We start from the raw sequence: 22,710 nt of genomic DNA, 5'->3' as shown, positions 1-22,710 counted from the left end.
GCTTTTGAAGTGTTCACACTGTAAAGTATGTGTGTAGGGTTTCTTTGTGCTTACACAGACCAATACAGTGCATAGGTTTTCATAAAGGACTACAGGAAGCATCTGGTATTAATCCATCTCTCATGCTCTTTTAATTTGAAATTTAGCTTTGCCTTTTGATATCAAAATCTATGTTCCATCTACTGTGGGACATTTTCTCCAGCATGACTCTCAACTTTGCAGTACAAAAAACCAACAAAGAGCCTGCAAACACCTTTACTTGACCACACAATTGATGGCATTTCATATGCTGAAGTTTGTTTACTACTATGTATAGATTCATATCAGTTACAAAAACAGACAGGAGTGTTAGCAAAGTGAACTCGGAGGAAAAGCCTCAAGTTGTCCCATCAGCATAAAACAATTCATTTCCACAGTGAAATCTGACAGCTTTGCCTCTGCATAATGTGGCGACATAACCCTGTTCTCATATTCAGAGCCAGCATCTGCAAACATCTCTCAGGATGGACTATAACTAGGACTAAACACCTAAAATTAATACAGCCAAGTGCTATCCCTTGTTTAATTGAATCAGAAGGACTGATGCACATCATTTGGAATGAACATGAACACTGGTTCCAAGAGGTAATTTAATGAAACACAATAGGTCTCCTGAGCATTTTTGTTGGTAATTAGGGTCATAAAGGTACAGGGAATGATTTCAATCACCCACTGCCCATCACAAAATTACATGTACTAACAAAGTAAACAAGAATATAATAATGGCAGCGCAATACAAAGTTAGCTTAACAGCTAACTAGCATTTTCAGCTTGCTAGTCAAAACCATGCCCCCAGAGATGCCCATATATGCTGCTCTAACTCAAAAGCAACTTGAATTGAAACTGAAGCATTTAAAACATACCAAAAGACAGGCAAGCACTTTCACTCAGGGTTAGCAATACAAGTAATAGTATCTACTGCAATTAAATGCAACTACAGTAGAACACATTCACAATCAAATTAGGGTCACTTACAAGGATCCGGGCTAGTTTAAATACTTTAAATCATAGAATCATAGAATAGTTAGGGTTGGAAAGGACCTCAAGATCATCCAGTTCCAACCCCCCTGCCATGGGCAGGGACACCTCACACTAAACCATCCCACACAAGGCTTCATCCAACCTGCCCTTGAACACCACCAGGGATGGAGCACTCACAACCTCCCTGGACAACCCATTCCAGTGCCTCACCACCCTAACAGGAAAGAATTTCCTCCTTATATCCAATCTAAACTTCCCCTGTTTAAGTTTTAACCCGTTACCCCTTGTCCTGTCACTACAGTCCCTGATGAAGAGTCCCTCCCCAGCATCCCTATAGGCCCCCTTCAGGTACTGGAAGGCTGCTATGAGGTCCCCACGCAGCCTTCTCTTCTCCAGGCTGAACAGACCCAACTTTCTCAGTCTATCTTCATATGGGAGGTGCTCCAGTCCCCTGATCATCCTCGTGGCCCTCCTCTGGACTTGTTCCAGCAGTTCCATGTCCTTTTTATGTTGCTCTAGTTTAGTTTAACTAATAAATCTTCTGCATTTACAAAAGGTGTACATCAAAACAGCGAGAAAGATTATCTTGTGTTTAAGAGAAGTGCCTAAAATACAGGCACTTGTATAGTTCTCAGCTCTTGTAGTCAGCAGATCTAAAGGAGTTTTCAATCCTGCAACCACGTGTGTGATTCATTTCCAAAACCAGGAGCAATCCCACTGTATTTGGCTGGCAATGCTGAGCAGACTGTCAAAGCTGGCAGTTAAAAAGACATGTATGATAAACTGATTACAGAAAACATTATCTATCTTTCACATAAGTTAACTTATCAGGCACTCACAATGTAAGAGTGGCCCTCCCATCCAAACTGAGTATTTACAGTGGTCTTGTCTGGTTAAACAAAACAGTAAAATTTGCAGGAAATTAGTAAGCACATACTTACTAATATGTATCTAATACATACTAATTTGCTTCCTTAAAATGTGATCAATCTCAATTCTTCTTATTTGTCTCACCATTGCTAAGAGGAAAATGTAGCCATATGACAGCTTTCCTCATCTTCCTCATTTTGATTACAGGGATAATAATGTCAGGGGGATGCTTTAACTCAAGATGTCACATTCAGCCAAATTCCACCCAAAATACCTGCTCCCTTTTCATAAGAAAGGCAGTGTTACGGAACAGCTTACTGACCTTCATGTCACAAATTTCAATTGCTTGAGTTTAGGCAGACAAGCAGATTCCAGGACTACCCATCTATGCCCATAGCTCAACATGTACTGTGTGTAGGTGGAAAAGTCCAAACAACAAGAGGGAAGTAAATCATTAAGAAATACTACCTAAGAAATACCTATGCATAGTCAATAATTAATTGACTCATTCTCCTAGCAAATTATCTGTGTTTCTCGGGAAGGTGTTGGGACTGGTTTGTCCATTGCCCTCAGGACTGAAGCCCAGAATGGAAGTGCTTAAACAAGAAAATCCTTAGGAAAATGCTTATTGGTTAAGCACATAAATAGTTCTACTTAAGCATGAGGAAGAACTTCTGTACATCGAGGGTGACAGAGCACTGGAACAGGCTGCCCAGGGGGTTGTGGAGTCTCCCGCTGGAGACATTCAAAACCTGCCTGGACACGTTCCTGTGTAACCTGCTCTCGGTGGCCCTGCCTTGGCAGGGGGGTTGGACTAGATGGTCCCCAGAGGTCTATTCCAACCTCAAGCATTCTGTGATTCTGTGAAAGCGTAATGTCACAGAATCGTGGGTTTGATTTTACCTAATACAGGGCTGAAATCTTAATTCCTTGTCTGAGGGCGCATAAAGTTTGACCACCTCATTCAGTCCTGCCAGTGTTACACGCAGTTTCAAAAACTCACATCCATTCATCCACTTCTATCAAGATAATAGCCAGTAATTTGAAAATGATGTAAAAATAGTTAAGTTAGGTATTACTTAGAAAGCAATCCTGCCTTGTAGAGCACACACCTAAAGACGTATGCCTACCTTGTGCAACACTCTGCCAGCAGGAGCCTGTTTACTGCATGATTTGCAATGTAAATGAACCCAAGCATAGAAGCAGGGATGCTCAGATTTATGAGGTTATTTTCCCTTTTTCATTAGATGACAAAATACATTTTTTTTTAATATACTCTTGACTGAAACTTCAGACTTTCAGGAAAGTCTGAGGAAATGCCATTATTTATTTCATTTTTAGATAGTAACGTAGTAAAAATTTATTCTCCATTCTGATTTGCCGTACTTTTTTTTCCACCCCAAAGTTCCCAAGTTTAAAAACTATAGACTGTAAAAACTCAAGAATGTTTTCCAACTCCACGGGTTTATGGAAGGGCACCAGAGCTATGCTGCATTACAGGCAGACAGCCACCACCGTACTGGATTCACACCAACTAGAATATGGAAAAGCAATTATTGCAGAGACCAAAACCTGTGTGAAATAATGTTAACTTTGAAGCCTTGTGTTGGATGGTTTAGTGAGAGGTGTCCCTGTCCATGGCAGGGGGGTTGGAACTGGATGATCTTGAGGTCCTTTCCAACCCTAACTATTCTATGATTCTATAACTGTTCAGTGATGAAAGGCACCCTTCAGAAGGACACTCCCAGGCAGGTTTTGCTGTGTCCGAAGTTAGAGAGGGCGCAGCATTACTACAAGGGACAGATACTGCTCAAAGAGTTCATGCTCGGTGTTTGGGTGCCCGCTTCTGAAATGGGTTATAACCAGCTGGTGGGAAAGCTTCTGGATTCCAGAGGGATGCTGCTGCTGACAAGCAAGCTACCCGGGACCCGACTGTCCTTTTGTTGCTCCTCTGCCTGTGTTTATCTTCCCGAGAACGGTTCACTCCGGCTTCTCCTGGAGAGAACCAAACCCGGCTGCGCACGGACACAGCTTGCGAAAGGCACAAAGCAAGAACTCCACCATTCCCAAGGAATTCCCAGCTGGCTGCCGTGCCCAGCACCGACCGCCCCCGGGAGCCGCACTCGGTGGGAGCGGCCTCCCCCAGCCGCACACGGCCGCCAGCGCGGCCGAGAGCCTTCATCCCCGCTCTCCACCGCTGCAGTGAGGCCCGTTCCGTCCCGTCCCGTCCCTTGACCTCCCTTCCCTCCCCGCCGGCGTTGATGGCTCCCTCCGCCCCGGGCCGTGCACCGCTCCCTGCCCCGTCCCCCCGGCCCGGGGCGGTGCCGGGGCACAGCGCGGAGCAGGCCCAGGCCGGACCCCGCGCCGCGGGCCCTGCTCTCCCCGCCCCCGGGCCTGACGCGCGGGGCTGGCGCCGCGCGGCATTGTGGGAGCGGGGGGGCGGCGGCGCGGGGCAGGGGAAGGGGCCGGAGCCCGGGCTGACGGGTTCCGGTGTCGGGCGCGGACGTGTCGGCGGGGGCCGTGCAGCGACAGGCGCTGCCCCTGCCCGCTCGGAACAGCGCCCGGCCCGGGGCCGGCCCGGTGGCGCCATGTCCGGGACCAGCAGCCCCGGAGCCGTGAAGAAGCTGCTGGAAAACATGCAGGGAGACCTGCGGGGCCTCAGTCTGGAGTGCCGGAAAAAATTCCCCCCCGTCAAGGAGGTGAGGGGCGGGCTGCGGGGAGCCGGGCCGGGCCGGGGGGAGCGGCGGCGATGCTTGGAGGTTCCTCACTGTCCCCGGAGCCCGGCCGCAGCGGAGGCTGTCAGCGTGCCCGAGCCCCCGCGCCCTCCGCCGCTCGCGGGGAGGTCTGTCCTCCATGGCCGCGGGGTGCCGAGCGCTGTCTGCGCTCAGACGTGGTTTCGCCGGTCGCGTCTGTCTGGGGGTTGTTGACTCTAATGCGTTACCGAGGCGGGGGCCTCGGGCCGGGCTGGTTTACCCCGCAGAGTGGGGCTGGGGGGACAGAGCATCTGTTGACAGGGGCAAGATGGGAACAGCCCCGCTTCGCCCTCAGCGCTCTCCCGGGAGAAGAGGCAAAGTTTGGCTCAGCTGGCTCGGCACAGCCTCACGGAACTCCCCAACGCGGGGCTCGGTGCCGAAGGTCTGGGCGCCCCGGCGGGCCGGCAGCCGGAGGGTGCCTGATGGGCAGCGCGGCGGTGGTGGCTGCCGGTGGCCGAGGAGGGGCAGCCCCTCCGGGGGTAAACGCCGCCGGCCTCTCAGGGCGCTGCCAGGCCTGCCTCTGACCCGTGTAAGGCAGGCACACGCTATGTGAAGCGTGGCTCCCGACTCGGCGAACCCTGTTTTTCACTGTTGCACATCTGTGCCTGCTGGGATTAACTCCGTGTATCGCAGGCGATCGGGAGCGTACCCCGTGTCTTTGGGGTTATGTGGCTTTCCCAGGGGTATGGTGACAACTGAGGAAGCTTGGCAAGCACAGAAGTTTAGGTTACTTTATTCTCCCTTTAAGAGAATCCGTTAGTAGACTTATGCCAGTAGGATTGTATGTTTTATTTTTCAAACCTCAGTTTTACTGTGTGTGCAGCTTGAGACTTCAGTGATCATGATGATCAGGATTACTTTAATTGGAGGGCAGTCATTTTTTCTCTCTAATTGGAAGTATCCATTTTAACGGTGTGTTTCTCTAACGTGTTTACACGGTCAGTTTAACTTTCATTATCAGTAGTCTGCCACTTTCCGTTTTAAAAAATGTGGGGTTTTTAATGCAATAGTGGAAGGAAAATACAAATATATCAACTCAGATTGCTGCAGAACTAGAAGGGGGCCTTGGAAAACGTGGTGAAGACTTTGTCAGTTTGGGAGAAAGGAATTGCATATGTAATGTGACTTTAGTTCCAGCTAATGGTAGCATATTCAGTGTTGTGTGAAGTAGTATGCACTTGAACAGATTAATTGAAGCTAATGATTGTGCTTGTTTTGAAAGGCATAAAGTGACACAGTGTAGCAGAGCATGGTATATACGGTTGTAGGGTGCAGAGGAATGCCAGGGTGTTTGAGAAATGTGTGTGGTCACAGAAAAACAAGAGGAGGTTGTGATCAGCCCTGTGAAATTGAGTGTAGTAACATGTAAATAAGAAAAAGTTGTGGTCAGTGGAACAGAAATGTCTGTGTTTTGGAGGAAGGCGGGGGTGCTGCTTCCACTTTCTCCTGTGTATTACAGTGAGACTGTGTAAGTTGTTTGGTCTCTGAACCCAAGTTTACCTGCTGTGTTAATGTTTACTTTCTTCCAATATCTATCTACAAAGGAGGTGGACAGTGTAATTTTTAAGCCGGTATTTTGAGTAATGTTTCATTAAGTTTGCCACGCTGAAGCTTAGTGTAACTACTGCGTGTGGTTCTTGATACTTGTTCAGCATGTTTGTCGTATTCTTGTGTAAGTACAACTTTTGCGTTGTCCCCTTTTACATCTCAACTGCAATTTGCATTGCTTCCGCAAAGCTTAACGCAGTTTTCCACAGTTGCCTGCAGTTTGGGTGGGCTGCTGTGAGTTGTGGTCTTTGTAAGAGAGGTCTGAGGTGACAGCAGTCCTACAGTAGAATGTGTGATACAGCCAGCGGAAACGATCTTGCTTCCTCACTTCTGGAAGCCATTTTTTTTTGTTCTAGTTTCAAAGGAAACTGCTGCCCTTTTCTGTCAGATCTCAATTGCTAAATAGGTATTTTAATCGCATGCATTTGATCTGATCATGATTAGGTTTGGCTAGAGTGATCAAAGGAATGGCGTGTTCTTCTTACTGATTTGGAACAGCACCAGCTTTTTAAACCATGTCTTAACACAGGCTTCTTAAAACAAATTCCTGGTACTTACAATCTTGCTGTTGTACTTACAGTGTAAAACTAGGCTGTCCTCATCACTACCACATGCATTGTAACTTACAGGGTCATTTTGCAGCTGATGTGTATGCTTCTGTGTCACTTAATAAACTTATTGTACTGTGATAGAGGTATTTAAAAACTCCTAGGCCAAAATTACGAGCTGTATCATAGGTTTAGATTGTAATTGTGAGATTTGATGGGTACTCTATGAAGGTAAACTACTCCTAATAATATTGCAAATTTCTGATGTAATATAAAATTTTGCTCACAGCTATTCATCATCAGCCATTTCTAAAATGATTTGTCTTTTGTTTTTTAATTATTTTTACATGAATACTGTTAAAAATTTGCAGAATGAGCTTACCCCATCTGTGGGGTCCTGCAGACTGTGGGACCTCAGTTAAAAGCTGGAAGTAAGATCTTAAACTCTTACTGGAAATGGAACTTGGAATCCTTTGGTGTTTTAAGCACTTTCATCTCATATTTTTCTATTTCTTCTGAGTCTGCAGAGCTTTCTTAGTAGGCGACATTTATGTGGAAATCATGTCACTTATAAGAGTGGATTCTGAGTTTTTTGCTGACTTTTTGATAATCTGTTCAGAAACACTGAAATTACTCAGTTTCTCCCAGTGTTAAGCTTATGACACAAATATGTGGCAAACTTCCTTCCCCTTCATTTAACTAAAAAAATAACAATGTATTGTTGGGTACAAAGCAGTCCACTCTTGTCTTTGCTCTGTGTGGCAGTAATACCCAAGTAGGATTTTCCTAGGTGGTGTCACTTAATAAATGAAGAATGGGAGCTGTAGAAAGGATCTGTGGGTTTGAAAATGTGTTGCTGACAATGTTTGGGGATTAACTAACATGATAGGTTTGTTTTTCTTAACAGTGTAGGGAATACCAGTTAGCATTAAACTTAAGACCCATGTCTGTCTGTTGCTGGGTGTATTTTCTGATACTTCCTCAGATCAGCACCGAATACAGAAGTATTCTGAGCATGAAAGCTCTGTGTTATGATCAAGGGGTGATTAGTCTGTGATATGCCAAAACTGTTTATGTTGGGAGATGTATATATAGTAACAATGCTGAAAAATGTGTTTTCACAATATATTTCTATTTTCCAGTTAGAAAAATAGACAGCAACCACAAATGTGATAGAAGCTCTCAGGGCAAGTGCAAATTAAACAGTATCTTTTGGAGCCTGAAATTACAGAGGATGAAGCAGTCTGGTATAGGCATCAGCCATGCTCATGTTATCTTAAGCAGTCTGGCATTTCTCCTAGTAAACAATACTACATTGTCTTTATTTTTTCATTTTTAATGCTATCAGCTTTAAGATTTGCTCTGTACTAGGGAGCACTGCAGTGCTTCTAACTCTGGACTGAATTGCATGGCACTCACATAGAGCTTTATGAACTATTTTAACTGGCTGGTGACTGGACTTCCAGTATTCTATGCTGGGCGTGCTGGTGCTGCTCTCTTTAGTGAACTGGAGTAAGAACTTTGTTTTACTACAAACCTGAAAACAGTTCATTGTGCTAAATAGGTTACCTGCTGTTTCTTATTACTGACTGAAAATACTGTTCTGTAAATTGCATCTGATTTGGCTAGATTATTTCACTGCATAAGAAGGCTTAGAAATACAGAAAGGAAATATTTATAATTAGTAGAAATAATGGAGTTAGAGGGAAAGTAACCATGTCCCAAAAGTTCTTCTCAGCCTGAATTCCAGTTGTGTGTAACTCCTTGTTTACACAGATCCAATCCAACAGTCTCAGGCTTGTAGTTTCTGTGTTGACTCAGGTTATTTTTCTTGACTTTTAAATAGCAGTAAAACCAAAATGCGTTAAAAAAAAAAAAAGAAAAAAAGAAAAAAAAAAAAAGAAAAAACCCAACTAAAACACATGAAAAAGAATTAACTGTTACCCAGCTTCCTGCGCAGGTAACAGGCATGCTTCTGCTGATAGGAGAGGGTCGGAGGGCAGGCGGGGTTAGGCAGGCAAGGACCTTATCCTTCCATGACAGGGTCATCTTGGCCTGGCTTATACCCTTTGCAGGACAGGACATGCCCTCTGCTTCACAGTTGTGTAATGGGTTGCAGGTGTCTGTGTGTTTTAGGATGTTGTTGCTGTGGTGATTCGGAATAGTAGGGCTGGAAAAGGAGTAGTGTTCAATTTCCCTCAACCTGGAAGAGCAGCACAAGTTTAGCTGTGAATACTTTGGTCAGGGCTTTCATCAGATGCTTGGAAGATGGCTTTTGATAGGCTCTCTGCTGTTTCTTTTTCAGATCTTTGCTTGAAACAGCAGCACATTGCTTTTGTTTAACTGTTTATGGAGTTGTGTATGCCTTCAGCATACAGACATATTTTTGAAACTAAATTAAGTTGCTGTATCTAGGAAAAGTAATCCAATCTTGCAATTATATTTTCCTTCTTTTATAAGTAACTTTACTTGCAGCAAGTAGCTGTACAAAATTAAAAAGAAGAAAAAGAATACAGATTTGAGTGACTTCTGGATAAAGCAAACTTGAAATTATTTAATTGCAATAGAATTGATATGGACTAGTTGAGCCAAGAGATGGGATTTGCCCTTTCTGACAGGCTATCTGTTGTGTTCTGTGAACACGGGTTTTTTTATACATCTCTTCCTTTGGAGTTCACTCCTGTCTGCGCTGAGTGACATACATCAGTTTCATGCCCTGAGTTAAATCATTCTCATTTTGGAATAATATACTGATCCTGAACATATCTTGGGGCTAATGCCAGATACTGGTTTAGAAGCTTGTCCTTTTAGGGCACATCTCTGATGTCATTGGGTAGTTCTATGAAACTAAATATGAGAATGTATTGCATAACATATCAGGTGCATATCAGGTAATTTGTTTTGTAATGTCAATCATAAGGATTCCTAATGCAACTGTAAGGAACAGTTAAAGTGTGAATATTAGCTGTTTGTTCTGTAACAGTAATAATATTTCAGAAAATCTGTTGAATGTTGTGCCATACACAAACTGGATGAGGCTAAGAACGAAAATAACATGCTGAAATGCCTTGTGATTTTGGCATTTGAGTCACTTGATGTGTTACTAACACTGAGTGGTTTCTGAGAGCTATGCATTCAGGCTACTACTCTAGTGGTAAAAAGATGAGCCAAATGGACCTGGCAAAGAACAAACCTTTGTAGATACTCCATTTTCTCTAGGAATAACCAAGTTTTTTGGGTATCCTGCTTTATTTTTGAATAAAATGTGTTAAATAATTCTGATGCTATAGCATATGGGGAACTTAACCTCGACTGAACTTCTCAGGTTGGTTAATTTTCAGGTGTTCACAGCATTAGTTCAGAAGGATGCAAATACTGTAGAGCTTACTGTTTGCTTTAATGGGTATTCGCTAATATTTTAAAGGTCTTTTGAAATAGAGAAACTGTGCTCTGTAAAATATATATTGTCATGATTAGGCAGCTTGCACTCAAGCATCTGTTTTGTGCATGTGACTGGAGATTATTCTGTAGCATTCTTTAGTTGCCAGCCTGTAGCTGAACCAGTATTTGAAACAAGCAATCCCTAATATTTCCTACAGTGTCTTTTGTATTTCCTGATCTTTACCAGTTGCTGTGTCTGCTAGCTTCATGTTTGGAATCCATTAATTTTACAGTGGTTTTTATTCTATATTGATCTGTGTACAGTAGTATTTTTTCAGAATTATGTTTTGAGAAGTCTGCTGTTATGTTTCATGAGGACCTTCACCTAGTCAAATGTGTTCAAAGATTTATTATAAATCCTGGCTTTCATATCATCATTTTAGTCTTTGATAAGAAATGCCATGTATTCAAAAATTACTCACATCGTGCACACAGACTATTTTCTCCATTGTGTAACACCTTGCAATTTAATGAATGAAAAAAAATTGACTAAAATTTTCTGTATGTCAGTCTCTGTGAAGTTTTCAAGTTGGCCTTCAGTGCAGTATTTACGTGCCCAGCTTAGAGTGTCTTTAAGCTCCCTTCATTGATCGTGCAGGCTCAGTTTGTTATGGAAATATTGTCAGTAGAGCCGAATAGCTGTTCCAGAGGTGTTGTAGCCAGGGGATTGATTCACTCTGTCACCTACACATTAGGTGTTCTTGCCACTTGAGATAAATTCTTCCTTGGCTTCCAGCAGCTGGTCCAGAAAAGCATGGGTCTTCTGCTGTCTGCATGTAGTTGTCTTGGCTACAGGGGCCTAAGCTTAGATCTCTGTACTGAGCCCCTACTGGCGGGTCAGCTGAATTAGCTTAAGGAAAGGCTTTAAGAATTAAGGAACATTCAGCAAGAGACTAAATTGCTGTTGTAATAGCAGTGTTACTATTTAAATTGGTGCATCTTAGTCTCTGATTTAATCTCCATCTGCCTCTTATAGCTTCCTGAGGATTATACAGGAAACTTGTAGTAGAAGTTAGAAATTCTTGATTACTCCAGTTCCGAACTAGTGCCTAGTGTCGACTGTTATTTCTTTTTACCAGGTGGCTGGCAAACTATATAAATGCAAATGCATTATATGTAATACAGTACAAACTACAGGGTACACCCTGGTTCTGTCTGACTGGAAGAGAGAAATATAATGTAAGTTTGTTTCTAATCGACTGTGTTTCTTCTCTATCAAGTCTTGGTTAGCTTTTCTTTCTGTCTGCATCAGGGCTGTTCAGTAATGAGTTGTTTTATTCATTCTGATTTGTTCTCTTGATTATATGCAATGGTTTTTCCAGCTGAGATGTAATATTTTGATTGTCAAATGAAAACTCCTGTTATTAAATATTGGTTTTTCATTATCTGTATCTCCACGTTCATGTCAAGTGAGGTACCTCCAGAGGCAGCAGCTCTTGAAGCAGTTTATACACCACTGCCACTTCTGGCATTACTGACGATTAACCTTCAGGATTCTGAATTGGCTGCTGATATTGCAAACTGACAATTTCAGAAGATTAATGGACCAGAGGAATAGTCACTCCTGTCAAGTGAAAGTGTTTTTAATATGAGGGTAACTATATTATATACACTAAAGCTGGAAATGAACAAGGTTATATATTTTTAAAAAAACAGCAAGCAAAACCTGCAATATCATAAATCTTGAATTGGTGGAGTAAATGTGTAATAGTCAGTTAATGCTTTTATTTTTTCTCAAAGCTTTGGAGCTCTGGTAATTGAGAATGTCACCATGCTGGAGCAGAGTCAAGTCTAGCAAGAAGAGTTGTTGTGCCCGTTGTTAGGATCAGAAATGTACTCTTATTTCCTTAATTGAGCACAAATACATCACGATGTAGAATAAACCAGCAATTTTACTTCTGTCTCAGGTAAAGTGTGAACTGCTGAAAAAACTACTTTATATGTGAATAGAGACTGACTGCTTGCATTTCTTGTCTTTACATGCTAAACAAATGTGATGCAAACAATATATTAATTTTTAAAAAAGTTAATCATGCTGTTTGACAATTCACATAAATCACACTTTTGGTTTTTCTTCCTCTGCAAATTGGAAAACAAGCTGGTTTGTGTAAAGTTTTGTGATAAAGTGGTTTACCAAAATACGATTTTCAATTTATAGGAAAATTCATACTATTTTACCATTATTGCTAAGATTCTGTAGAAGAAAAATCAGAGTGAGAAGCTTGTGCAGGAATTGTAGAACATGAGGTGATTTAAAAGGAGCATTATTGCTTTCAGTGTTCCCTGCTTTCATAGAATAGTTAGGGTTGGAAAGCACCTTGAGATCATCAAGTTCCAACCCCCTTGCCATGGACAGGGACACTTTGCACTAAACCATGTCACCCAAGGCTCTGTCCAACCAGGCCTTGAACACTGCCAGGCACAAAGCATTCACAACTTCCTTGGGCAACCCATTCCACCGCCCCCACAGTAAAGAACTTCTTCCTTATATCTAATCTAAACTTCCCCTGTTTAAGTTTTAACCTTTTACCCTTATCTTCCTCTACTTGTACATACATACAGGATGGAGCACACACCTGAACATTGTAAACTACTTTGTGTTCACTATAGCCGCCTTGTAGGAAGCTGTGGACTTTAACAAGCCCTTTATCTTGTCTTCTTCTGACTGAACAAGTGCAGCTCTTACAGCATCTCCTTATCTATTGTACTCCATCCCACAGCTGTCTTGGTGGACCTCCACTGGACTTGCCCCAACATGTCAATGGCTTTCTTGCACTGGGCAGGCTAACTCTGAACATGTTACTCCAGCAGCAGTCCCACAAGAGCCAAAGAGATGGAAGGACTCCCTTTGTGCAACCCACTGCCTGTGTTCTTGCTAATACAGTCCAGCATGCAGTTGGCCGCCTTTGTTACAAAGGCTCACTGCTTGCGCTTAGTTCCACTTTGTTGTCTACCTGGTAGACAGTCCACTTTTGTCCTGTCTACCAGGACCCTGGATCGTTTTCTGCAAAGCTGCTTTGCTGGTTGCAAAACCAGCTCCCAGTGTGTACTGGTGCATGAGGCTGTACTTTCCATTGGCCTTTGCCTGAACTTCATGAGATTCATACCAGGCTGTTTCTCAGCCTGTCTGGGTTCCTGTGAATACACAGCCTACCCCATGTATGTTAAACAGTACCTCAAATTTTGCATTTGTCTGCAGACTCTAATCCTTTATCCAAACTGCTAATAAAGATGTTAAATGGTGTTAGCCCCAGGATCCATTCCCAGGGAGCACTACTAGTAACTGGTTACTGGCTGGATCCTTTGAGCCAATTTTCTGTCCACTTGTCTGTATCTCATCGATTAGGTTATAAGGATACAACTGGAAATGGTGTCAAAGTTTGCTGTAGTAAAGGTATAAAGTATGTAGCGTGCTTCTCCTTACCCACACAGCCCATCCTCCTATTGGTGAGGGCAGTTGGGTCTTTGAAACTCATGCTAAATCATATTGGCTGTTCCTAGTCATGTTCTTGTCCTGCATGTGCCTAGAAATGTCTTCCAGGAGGATTTGTTCCATAGTCTTCCCAGTGAATGACATGAAGCTGACTGGCCTACAGTGACCTGAAAGCTGTTCCCTGCCCTCCCTTGCGGTATGGGTGGCTTTTACCTCTCCCCAGTAACCCATCAATAACCTTCCCAAGTTACTGTGACCCTTACAGAGCGTGTCCTTTCAGTGATGTTGGCCCTTGGGTGCATGAGCTTGTATGTGTCCAGTTGACTTAAGTACTTGGTTCGTGTACTTCCTGCCTGTATCTGCCTTTACTATGATCATGCTTTACTCCCAGCGACTCTGCTGGTAGGCTTTGCTCCAAGCCAGTAGAATGTGAGCAAGCTCTAATCTGAATACATTAAATCATCCAATATAATAAATCCCTGTGAGTGCACAGTGCTGTCAGATCAGAGCAGGCATTTCACCAGTTTAAATTACAGGTAGAATGAGCATATATAAAAGAGAAGGGTCTGAGATGGGATTGTACTCCTGGAGAGGAAGACAAAAATACAGAAGGCAAATATGGTGCTTTTTAACACAAGTGTGCTGTGATCAAATGCTTTCATGAGGTTGATTTAGTGTGGAGCATTTTGTGAGTTTGTTTTTACCAAATAATAGTTCAGTACTACAGTAGTGGTCTAGAACGTGCTTTTGCAAAGCAAGCCAGAATAACAGTGAAGTGAAACTGTACTGTAGACAGGAGGCTCTCTTATCTAAAGACCCTAGATAGGCAGATAACAATTAATAGAAAAAAAACGCTCTTTTTATTGTAAGTAATAGATGTGGAAGTGACCATAGATGACATACTTGCATTCAGTCTTAGTAAGAGGTTGGCAAACAGTGTACTGTAAATACCAGCACAGGCCATCATTCTTGAAAGCATTCCTGAATGCTTTTCTTTTTATAAGGGAGAAGTCAAAAGGTCATATAGTATAAGCTTCAAATCATACAACGGTTTTGGTATTTCTGGAGAGAGCAATTTGTTCTGAACATACAATCAAAACACAAATGGTCATTCAAAGCACTAGCAATGGAAATACTTATTTTTTTATTAACTTCTGGTAACAATATTGTCACATTTACAAGCTCATATGAAAACATGTTTAACACTAGGGCAGGCCTTAGTAGAAACTAACACATGGCTGGTTGCTCCATTAAATACCTTTATGTGTGTATATAATTTTTGGTTAAAAAAAGAAGAGGTGCTACATCTGGTCCTGATTGTGAGATACCAGCTTCTTTGAGGATCAGCAAGTTGACCCTTTTTAAAACCTTTAAGAATCCCCTTTTTGGAAACTTCTGAAAAATCACTCATATGGCAGAGACAGAGGGTTGTGTTTTCTCACTTGCTGAAAAGGGTCACTGTTAAGAGAGATTTGATATTAGAAATTGTGTCATCGTTCCCTCATGAAAAGTTGTTAACTGTGGTGTTATTTTTCAGTGAAAGAAGGGTAACTTTTTCACGTTTACCCAACAGTAAGGGCAAATCCATAGGGATTACTGTGGAGCAACTGATGTGCTGTTGGATTACATCCCACCTGACCCTTGTGGTACCTTGCTTGCTCATCCATATGCATTGCAGTAGAGGTCTGCAATGTCTTCACCTGTGAGAAGTAAACCACTGGTTTATGTGTTCCAGCATATGCCATGCCATTATTCCTTGTGGACGTTCTTGGCCTGCCAGGTAATGTCATTATGCTCATGGAATTAGCTATAGTGGTATCTTTTGGTGGATTTACGAGCTTCCACAGTGTCCCTGGAAGACAGATTTGAGGAACTGATGCCTTTCAGATGCACTTACTACTCTGCTGCTGCTATGGGTGGTTTGCATCTACGTCATCCTGAACAGCAGCTAGCAGAATTGCATACCCCATTTATCCTAATACCTCCATATGATACTTATGAGTTCTAGATCTTTAAATATGTGCGCACAGACTATATTGTGGAAAAACTTAGTTCTTGAATGTTACCTGGATGTTGGAAAGTGTTCATTCTGTTTGAGGATTGGTTAAATCTTTGCTTGCTGAGCGCGTGAGTAGAAATTGCCTGTTTCTGTTACTTGATTGGTGGTTTTGGCCCTACACAAGGATTAAGATTTCAGAAAAATTGAAAGGTGTGTACAGCACTTGTAATGCCAAGAAGATTGAAGTTCTTCCCTGTTTGAACTGAAGACTGAGAAATCTGTGAGGAGGAGGGAGTTTTGGACCTGGCAGACTCTTAAAGCTGGGTTTAAAAGTCTCTATGAATTTCCACATCCTGGGCTCTCATGCAGGGAGCCTGTCTATAAGGTAGCTTTAGGGTGAGGATCTCTGAGAGCTGTGAATATTGTTGTCAGACTATACTTTGAGGAAGAAACTTTGAGGCCAGGAGGTAGATATTATGCACCACCTTCTTTTCAGTCTGCTTCACCCTGCACTACGTGTGTCTTGAGGTTTTTTGTACAGAAATTCTCCATTTGTTTTACTTTGGTTTCTGTGAAGGGTGATTTCCACGTAATCAGCATATACTTTGTAAGTTCCAAGGAATTAGAAAGATGATGGGACAAGTTCTTGAGCCTGGAGGGTCCTGTTGAATGTTGCTGTGAGACTATTGATTGTTTGATTAAAATCAAATCAAAATACTGGAAGAGATTGCCTTGAATATCATCAAGAGTCAGTTTTTGCTCTTCATTAATGTTTCCCCTCCCCAAACTGGCTGCTATAGTTGCGTCAGCAGAAACCTGAAGCAAAACTCAATGGCAAGCGTATGTTTGAGACATTTTATTTCAGTCATTTCACAGTTATTAAAGTAACAGAATAGGAAATGTAACTGACTGGGTATGCTTGCGCTTTGTTATGTTAGAGGAATTGCATGTACTTGCTTCTTTTTAAAATTAAAGAGATACTGACTTGCTCATTAGACTACTATTTACTGGGGTGCTAAGGGAAATTGGTTATGTTAATTTTTAATGTGGTAACTGCTTTAAAAACATAATGCATTTTATTTGTGTGAAAGTAAGTTATCGTATTTGTATTCATAAAAACAGTATGATGATGGGCATCTCCTTGATAAGTGTGTTTATAAGATCCTTTTCTAATGGGGCAATGACCTAGAGAGTGCTATAGTAATTGGTATAAATTTGTAAACTTAAAGTCTACTAACATCTTGCCAAGTTAAGTTGATGCAATCCAAATACACTTTTATATTGATGTGTGCAGAGTAGCCAGATAACTGTTCATACTCATTTATTTCTGTTGGTTATTTGTGATCAAGTGAGGTAATCTTCTGTTAAATGTTAATATGTGGTATTTTTACATATATAGTGGAAGGTTGTTTTCTAGTTTGTGTATTTTTTCTTTTTTAGTGTGTATACAGTATTATTAGTTTTTAACTGTGAACATTTTTGAACTGGGATTCTAAACAGAAACCGTAGCGTAATGCAGGTAACCACAGAACTTCCAGTGCCTTGTGGAGAAACCCTGTTACATTCAAAGCGGTAGTAAGAAGTCTAATAGCTGTTGTTTTGTTCTACCTTAGTTTTTAAACAATATATGCTATTTTATATAAAGCTAGCATGGAAACAACTGACTGGGAGACACTACATTGGAAATACTTTGTTCTTTCTTCCTGGTATAGAGTGCAGTGTTTGCAAATGTCACACATGTGGGGAGGCTGAATATTTCTTTGATTTGAAGTGAGTTTGTCACTCCTGGAAAGAGAGAAATCGATTGCCAGTAGATGTGATGAGGTTTAGTTTGAAGATAATTGAAGTTGTACTGTGGCAAATCCTTCCTATTAATTCTATTAATCCTATTAATTAATTAATTAGGAACAATTTGTTGTGACAAGACACCCTCTAATTAGCTGACAGTTTGTAACTGAAGAATGGGGATTAACTGAAAATTTAGGACACTTCAACACTTAATGTAGTTAAAATAAATGAGAACTGCATTTGGCATGCCTCGTTTTAGTTATGTGAAAGATATATTTGCATGTCAGTTTGTGCTTATTGAGCATGTTGTTTGTTATTTCAAACACTGTGGGTATTATTCTGTCTATATTTTTAAAGTAGAAACACTATGTTCAGCAAAGCTTAATTCTGCAGAATTTCACAAATCTGTTAAATTATCTTAAGGCAGCTTCTGTGTTTTGGAAAATAATTAAAAGTTGAAAATTCTACGTTTCTAATATTATTTTGATAAATATATGTATAAACTTACAATTAAGATATTTGGTTATGAATTTATGTAGTCATCTTAACCTGACTTTCTGGGAAATCTTGCTGGAGTAGTGTTTTGGTGGAGAGGGAGTATTACTACTTGGTAGAACTTAATGTGCTGTCACTTCCATATTTCTGCTGGCACAGTTTGTCTGCTGCTCTGATCTGTTTTACGTAGTGAGGGCACACTTCTTTTCATAGTAGCATCAGAGGAAAAATGGAAATGTTTAGTGTGGGAAGTATGCAGAAATACAAAGCTAAAATAAAAGGGGTACTTTCAAATTTGGTAGAATAGTATTTTCCAGGAATTTTTGACCTTATGTTGGGAAAACACGGTGTATTTATTTTGGTTCACAATGTATTGAACATGATTTCTTTAATTGTTTCCAGAGGTTTTTAGTGTATTAATGGAATTAAAAAATGGCAAGGTGCCATTTGCAGCTTATTTTTGTGTTCTGCACACAAAACTTGTCAGAAATCATAACTGTGAAATGCAAAGCCTCAATGTTACATTTTCAGTTTGGCTTGATTCCATTAGAGAGCATGACTGCAGTGATTTATGCTGGAAAGCATTTGTGGACAACCAAAGAATTGCTGTTCCCTCACAGCGGTATGTGATCTCCTTGATGGGAGACTCAGCCCCTGGTTGTCTCCCAGCCAGGCTGGGCACATACATGCCTTAACCTGCCTGTCTGCAGCCCTGGGTCCCACTGAAGGTGTGCATGAGGGAGAGGAGGATGCTGTTGGTCTGCAAGGTCATATGTAGGGGGAAAGGGGAAGATCTGTTGGTGTGGATTATACGGTGTGTTGGGAAGAATGGGGAGAATTGTTTTGAAGGCTTCTTCATGGTACTGCCTTGGGAAAGTTTGTATATGGCATTTGGGAGACAGAATCCATGGGAAAATGGGTTTTGATACTCATAGTCAGTGAAAGTGTTAGCTTTCAAATGGAAAACACTGCTACCCAACTGGAAGAACAGTGATAATAGTCAAGTGTGTACCACATCCAATTTATTAACTGGATTTCATTGGTTAGGTGTTAAGTATTAAACATTGATATAATTACTGATGTTCTCAAGTTTCTTCAGCATTCCAACCTGGTGAATGTGACAGATTATGCATCATGGTAATAGTTTCACAGTTTGAAACTGGACAGAGGCTGGGTAACAGGGTTTTGGTTAACTAGTGTTTTTTCTTTGTATTCATGGAACTGGAAGGTATTACAATGAAAATCATGATTTCTAAAAAATCTGAACCACAGGATATACCCTTTCCTGTGGAATTCCAGAAGCTACAAAGATTTCATTTCTGCATTAGCTCTGCTTACCTAAAACACAAACATTTTTCCTCTGAGACCATAAGTTTTGTTTTTCTTTGGTGTTTTTATTTCTTTTCAGATATTGGTGTATGAAATAGCATCTAAACTTTGTCTTCTCTTCCAGGCTGCTGAGTCAGGAATAATCAAAGTGAAAACAATAGCTGCACGTAACAGTGATATTTTGACAGGTAATTATTTGCAAATGCAATGGGAAAAATAAAGTTGGGTTATAGATCAAAATGTTAAAAAGATGCTTTGCTTACATGTACAAATTCTTTATGTCTTTTTGTATGGCTGTATCAATGATGCTTTACTTCTGGGCACCTAGCGAAAAATTCAGTACCATGAGAACTTTTTAATACTACTTCTATTTTATGTTAGTGCTGGACTGATGCTGAGGAAGATCTCCATTTTGAGTTGTGGCTATACAGAGCAAATCATCCACTTAGAAAAATATCATGAAATGCTCCAAATTCTCAATGTTTTATTCACTGTCTGTGTTCACCACAGCTGCTGTTGAGTGATCTGTGTGGAGTTCTGGGTATGAGCCTCCTCTGTGTGTTTATTATGAGTGTCTAGCCTTTGGACACTTGTACCTGGCAGGCAAAAATCCATCTTGATCTGGGACAGGGTCATTCAATTTAAGGTGTACCACTGTCTTGAGGGACAGGAGATATCTTGTGAGTTGCAGTTTTGTAAGTGCTTAAAAGTGTCTCTGACTTTCTGCAGCTTTATTAAATAGCTTGTAAATTGATGGCTTCTTGCCAATTGGTGGTAAAGCCTTTGGCCAGATTTGAATGTCCTGTATTAGTACTTGAGTGTCTACTGAAAGGTCCAAATGAAATAGATGTAAAACTGTTTCTTCTTTTAAGGTGCTTAAATCAGATACTGGTAAGGAGGCACTTGCTAGAATTATTTGAAGTAGCAGTCCCAACCCTCAATATTTCATTTTAATGCCTCTTTTTTATTTGTTTATTTTCTTTGTTTTTACTGCTGTCATGAATGCTGACATAAGTGGGAAAACTATGCCAGGTAATGTCAGCTATATCAAAATACACAAATGAACAAGAGAAATCTCTAGTTAGCCATTTGTGAAGCTGTCAACGTTCTTTGGCATATTACTGTGTGAAGAGCTTTATATTTTGGGAAGCTGGTTTGTAATCCTGCAAGATTATTTAATTTTCAATCTTCATTTCAAAGTGAAGAGATGTGAAGGATCGTTGATTCTGGGCATGGATAGGCGGTCGTTGCTGTTGTCTTTTTGAGGGAATGCTTTCTGTTAGTTGGTCAGATTTTGTAAGCGCTTTTCCTTTGGAAGTTCTCAACTAGAATGTAGTTCATATTTATTTCATTCAGCAAAAAACCTGCAGGTTTTTTTGTTACGAGATTTGGAAAACCTGCACATCCTGAAAGTTATTTTGATTAGTTAGTCTTTGCCAATAGGATAATAATGTTTTTTCCAGTGAGAAACTGTGGAACAGAGGGGAACATATACTTTGCCTGCATAGTATCCTAACATTCCATAGTTTAAACATAAATCCATTAAACAGCCCTAATTCTTTATGGACCCTTGTATTTTTTTGAGGTATCAGTTGTAACCTAATCTTGTAGATATGTTAGTGTCAAGATCTCTTTTGCCTCCTATCTGTAGTGGCTTTTTTTTTTTTTGAGGAAAATAGTGTGTATACTTTAGTAGTAATAAAGCCTCAAAAGACTACTATAATTGTGAAATCCAGTGGAGTAGATAATTTTTGACTGCTAGATGATTTAAGACTATCTACTAGACATTCTAATAATCCAGCAAGTATTTTGATCAGGATATTTTTCTTTGTACTTTGATATAAACTGCCGTTTCACTAAAATAGATGAACACAACTATATCAAGTTGGTTTGAATAAGTTGACCTGATGCTTTCTTGAAGCATTACACTGTGGGTGATTATAATTTTAGAGACATAGATGCAATCTTAAAGTCCTCACTAAAATCTTAAAAATCTTTATTGTGTCTGGTGAGATCTGCTTAACTTGGCAGAACTCTAAGGTCATTGATCTAACGTCTTTCTCTTGGAAAGGTTAAGCTGAGCAGCCTCAAAGTCTTCATTCTTAGCAGTCTGTACATGCTTTATAATTTATTTATGAGGATTTGAGTGTTTTCAAAGGAGAAGTCAGCCTGTGCTTTGTATCATTGGGGGTAAATGTGAGAAATTATTTCCATGTGGCTCTGAGATATGCAATTTATACTTCTGTTCTAGAAGTTCTTTTACTCAGAATAGTAGTTAATCAGAATTATTATCTTGCTGATGGAATGAAGGAGTAAATTTTACATCCCAAACTTTTTTTTTAATGTGATTCATTATGAAAGATTTATTTTCCAGTACTTATTTACATAATTTTGGTAACAAAATAGAAGCAGACCTGGATATAAGAAGACTTCTGTGTATTTAAGACTTAAGCTAGTGTAATGATCAGTAACAAACCAGGTCTGCAAAACATTAATTTTTAAGCTTCATGGAGTAAAAATCTTTGTATAGATCTTGTTGGGAGATTGTTTTTAATAGATTATAAGAAAAATACTGTAAAAGGTTTAAATTTTTCTTTGTCTTATTAACTCTTAATCCATTTTTGCCATTCTTAGAAGATTTGTGCCCATGTTAGAGTGAGCTGTCTTGGCAAGGTGTTGTAGATGTTCAACTACACAGGCAGCTTAGACATTTAGCTCACACGTAGATGCTGACAATTAGATGTCTAAATTACATGTCTTAATTGGGAAAAAACTTCTGGTTTTGATGAAGTAGCCAATGTTTTGTTTTTAATTTGAAAATTGAAATAATAAATCTTGAAATTGAAGCAGGTTGTTAAACAGGCAGTGAACCTGTGTATTCATTCACATTGATGCTGACATTTTAGTTGGTTTTGATTAGGCGTTTGGTGCAAGTCAGCCTCTGTCAGGTGTAGAGCCAATACTGGCTCTAAAGAGGCAGCTGAAACTGACTATATATATATATATATATATATATATATGTTGATACCACCCTGTAAGAGGTATTACCTTAGAGATAGTTGGCATCTGTAATTTATGCTAGCCTGTTCTTTTCACAGAAACTTGTTGGTCGTGTTAGTTAGTGCTTAAGTTGAAAAATATCACTAGAATGTATTTCTGTAGCTTTTACCTTGATGTTTCACTTCAGATTGCTCAACAGAAAAAATAAAATAGATCCTGTTTACATTTTTATGTAAGAATGTGGGTTTTGTTTGTTTGTGGTGAGATCTGTGCTCTAAACATGTGTGAAACTTTTTCATGAACATGTTTCTCATTACCCATAGACTAAAACGCAGTTTATGACATTCAGATTAAGGACACGCTGAACTTCAGACTGAGGGAGTTTTTATTATCTGACATGGTGATGAGCAGCTAAAATCTTAAAAGTCTGCGTGAATCAACAACCACGCCTGCAAACAGAAAAGCACTCATTAGTCAGATTCACGC

The 22,710-nt window shown here is 40.5% G+C and overlaps 1 protein-coding gene across 3 annotated transcripts in view; it reads left to right on the top strand.

Moving 5' to 3' along the window:
- Positions 1-4,352: 4,352 nt before the first annotated feature.
- The window catches only part of MON2 (MON2 homolog, regulator of endosome-to-Golgi trafficking), a 75,780-nt gene continuing 57,422 nt past the window's right edge, over positions 4,353-22,710 (top strand). For all 3 annotated transcript variants that reach the window (XM_065684783.1, XM_065684722.1, XM_065684641.1), the window contains exons 1-2: positions 4,353-4,589; positions 19,349-19,412. In XM_065684783.1, coding sequence (XP_065540855.1) covers positions 4,479-4,589; positions 19,349-19,412 — 175 coding nt within the window. In that variant the 5' untranslated portion in view covers positions 4,353-4,478. The remainder of the gene's footprint in view (positions 4,590-19,348; positions 19,413-22,710) is intronic.

The sequence above is a fragment of the Lathamus discolor genome, chromosome 1 (assembly GCF_037157495.1).
Source record: "Lathamus discolor isolate bLatDis1 chromosome 1, bLatDis1.hap1, whole genome shotgun sequence".
NCBI classification, from domain to species: Eukaryota; Metazoa; Chordata; class Aves; order Psittaciformes; family Psittacidae; genus Lathamus; species Lathamus discolor.
This window is presented reverse-complemented; position numbering and strand designations above follow the sequence as displayed.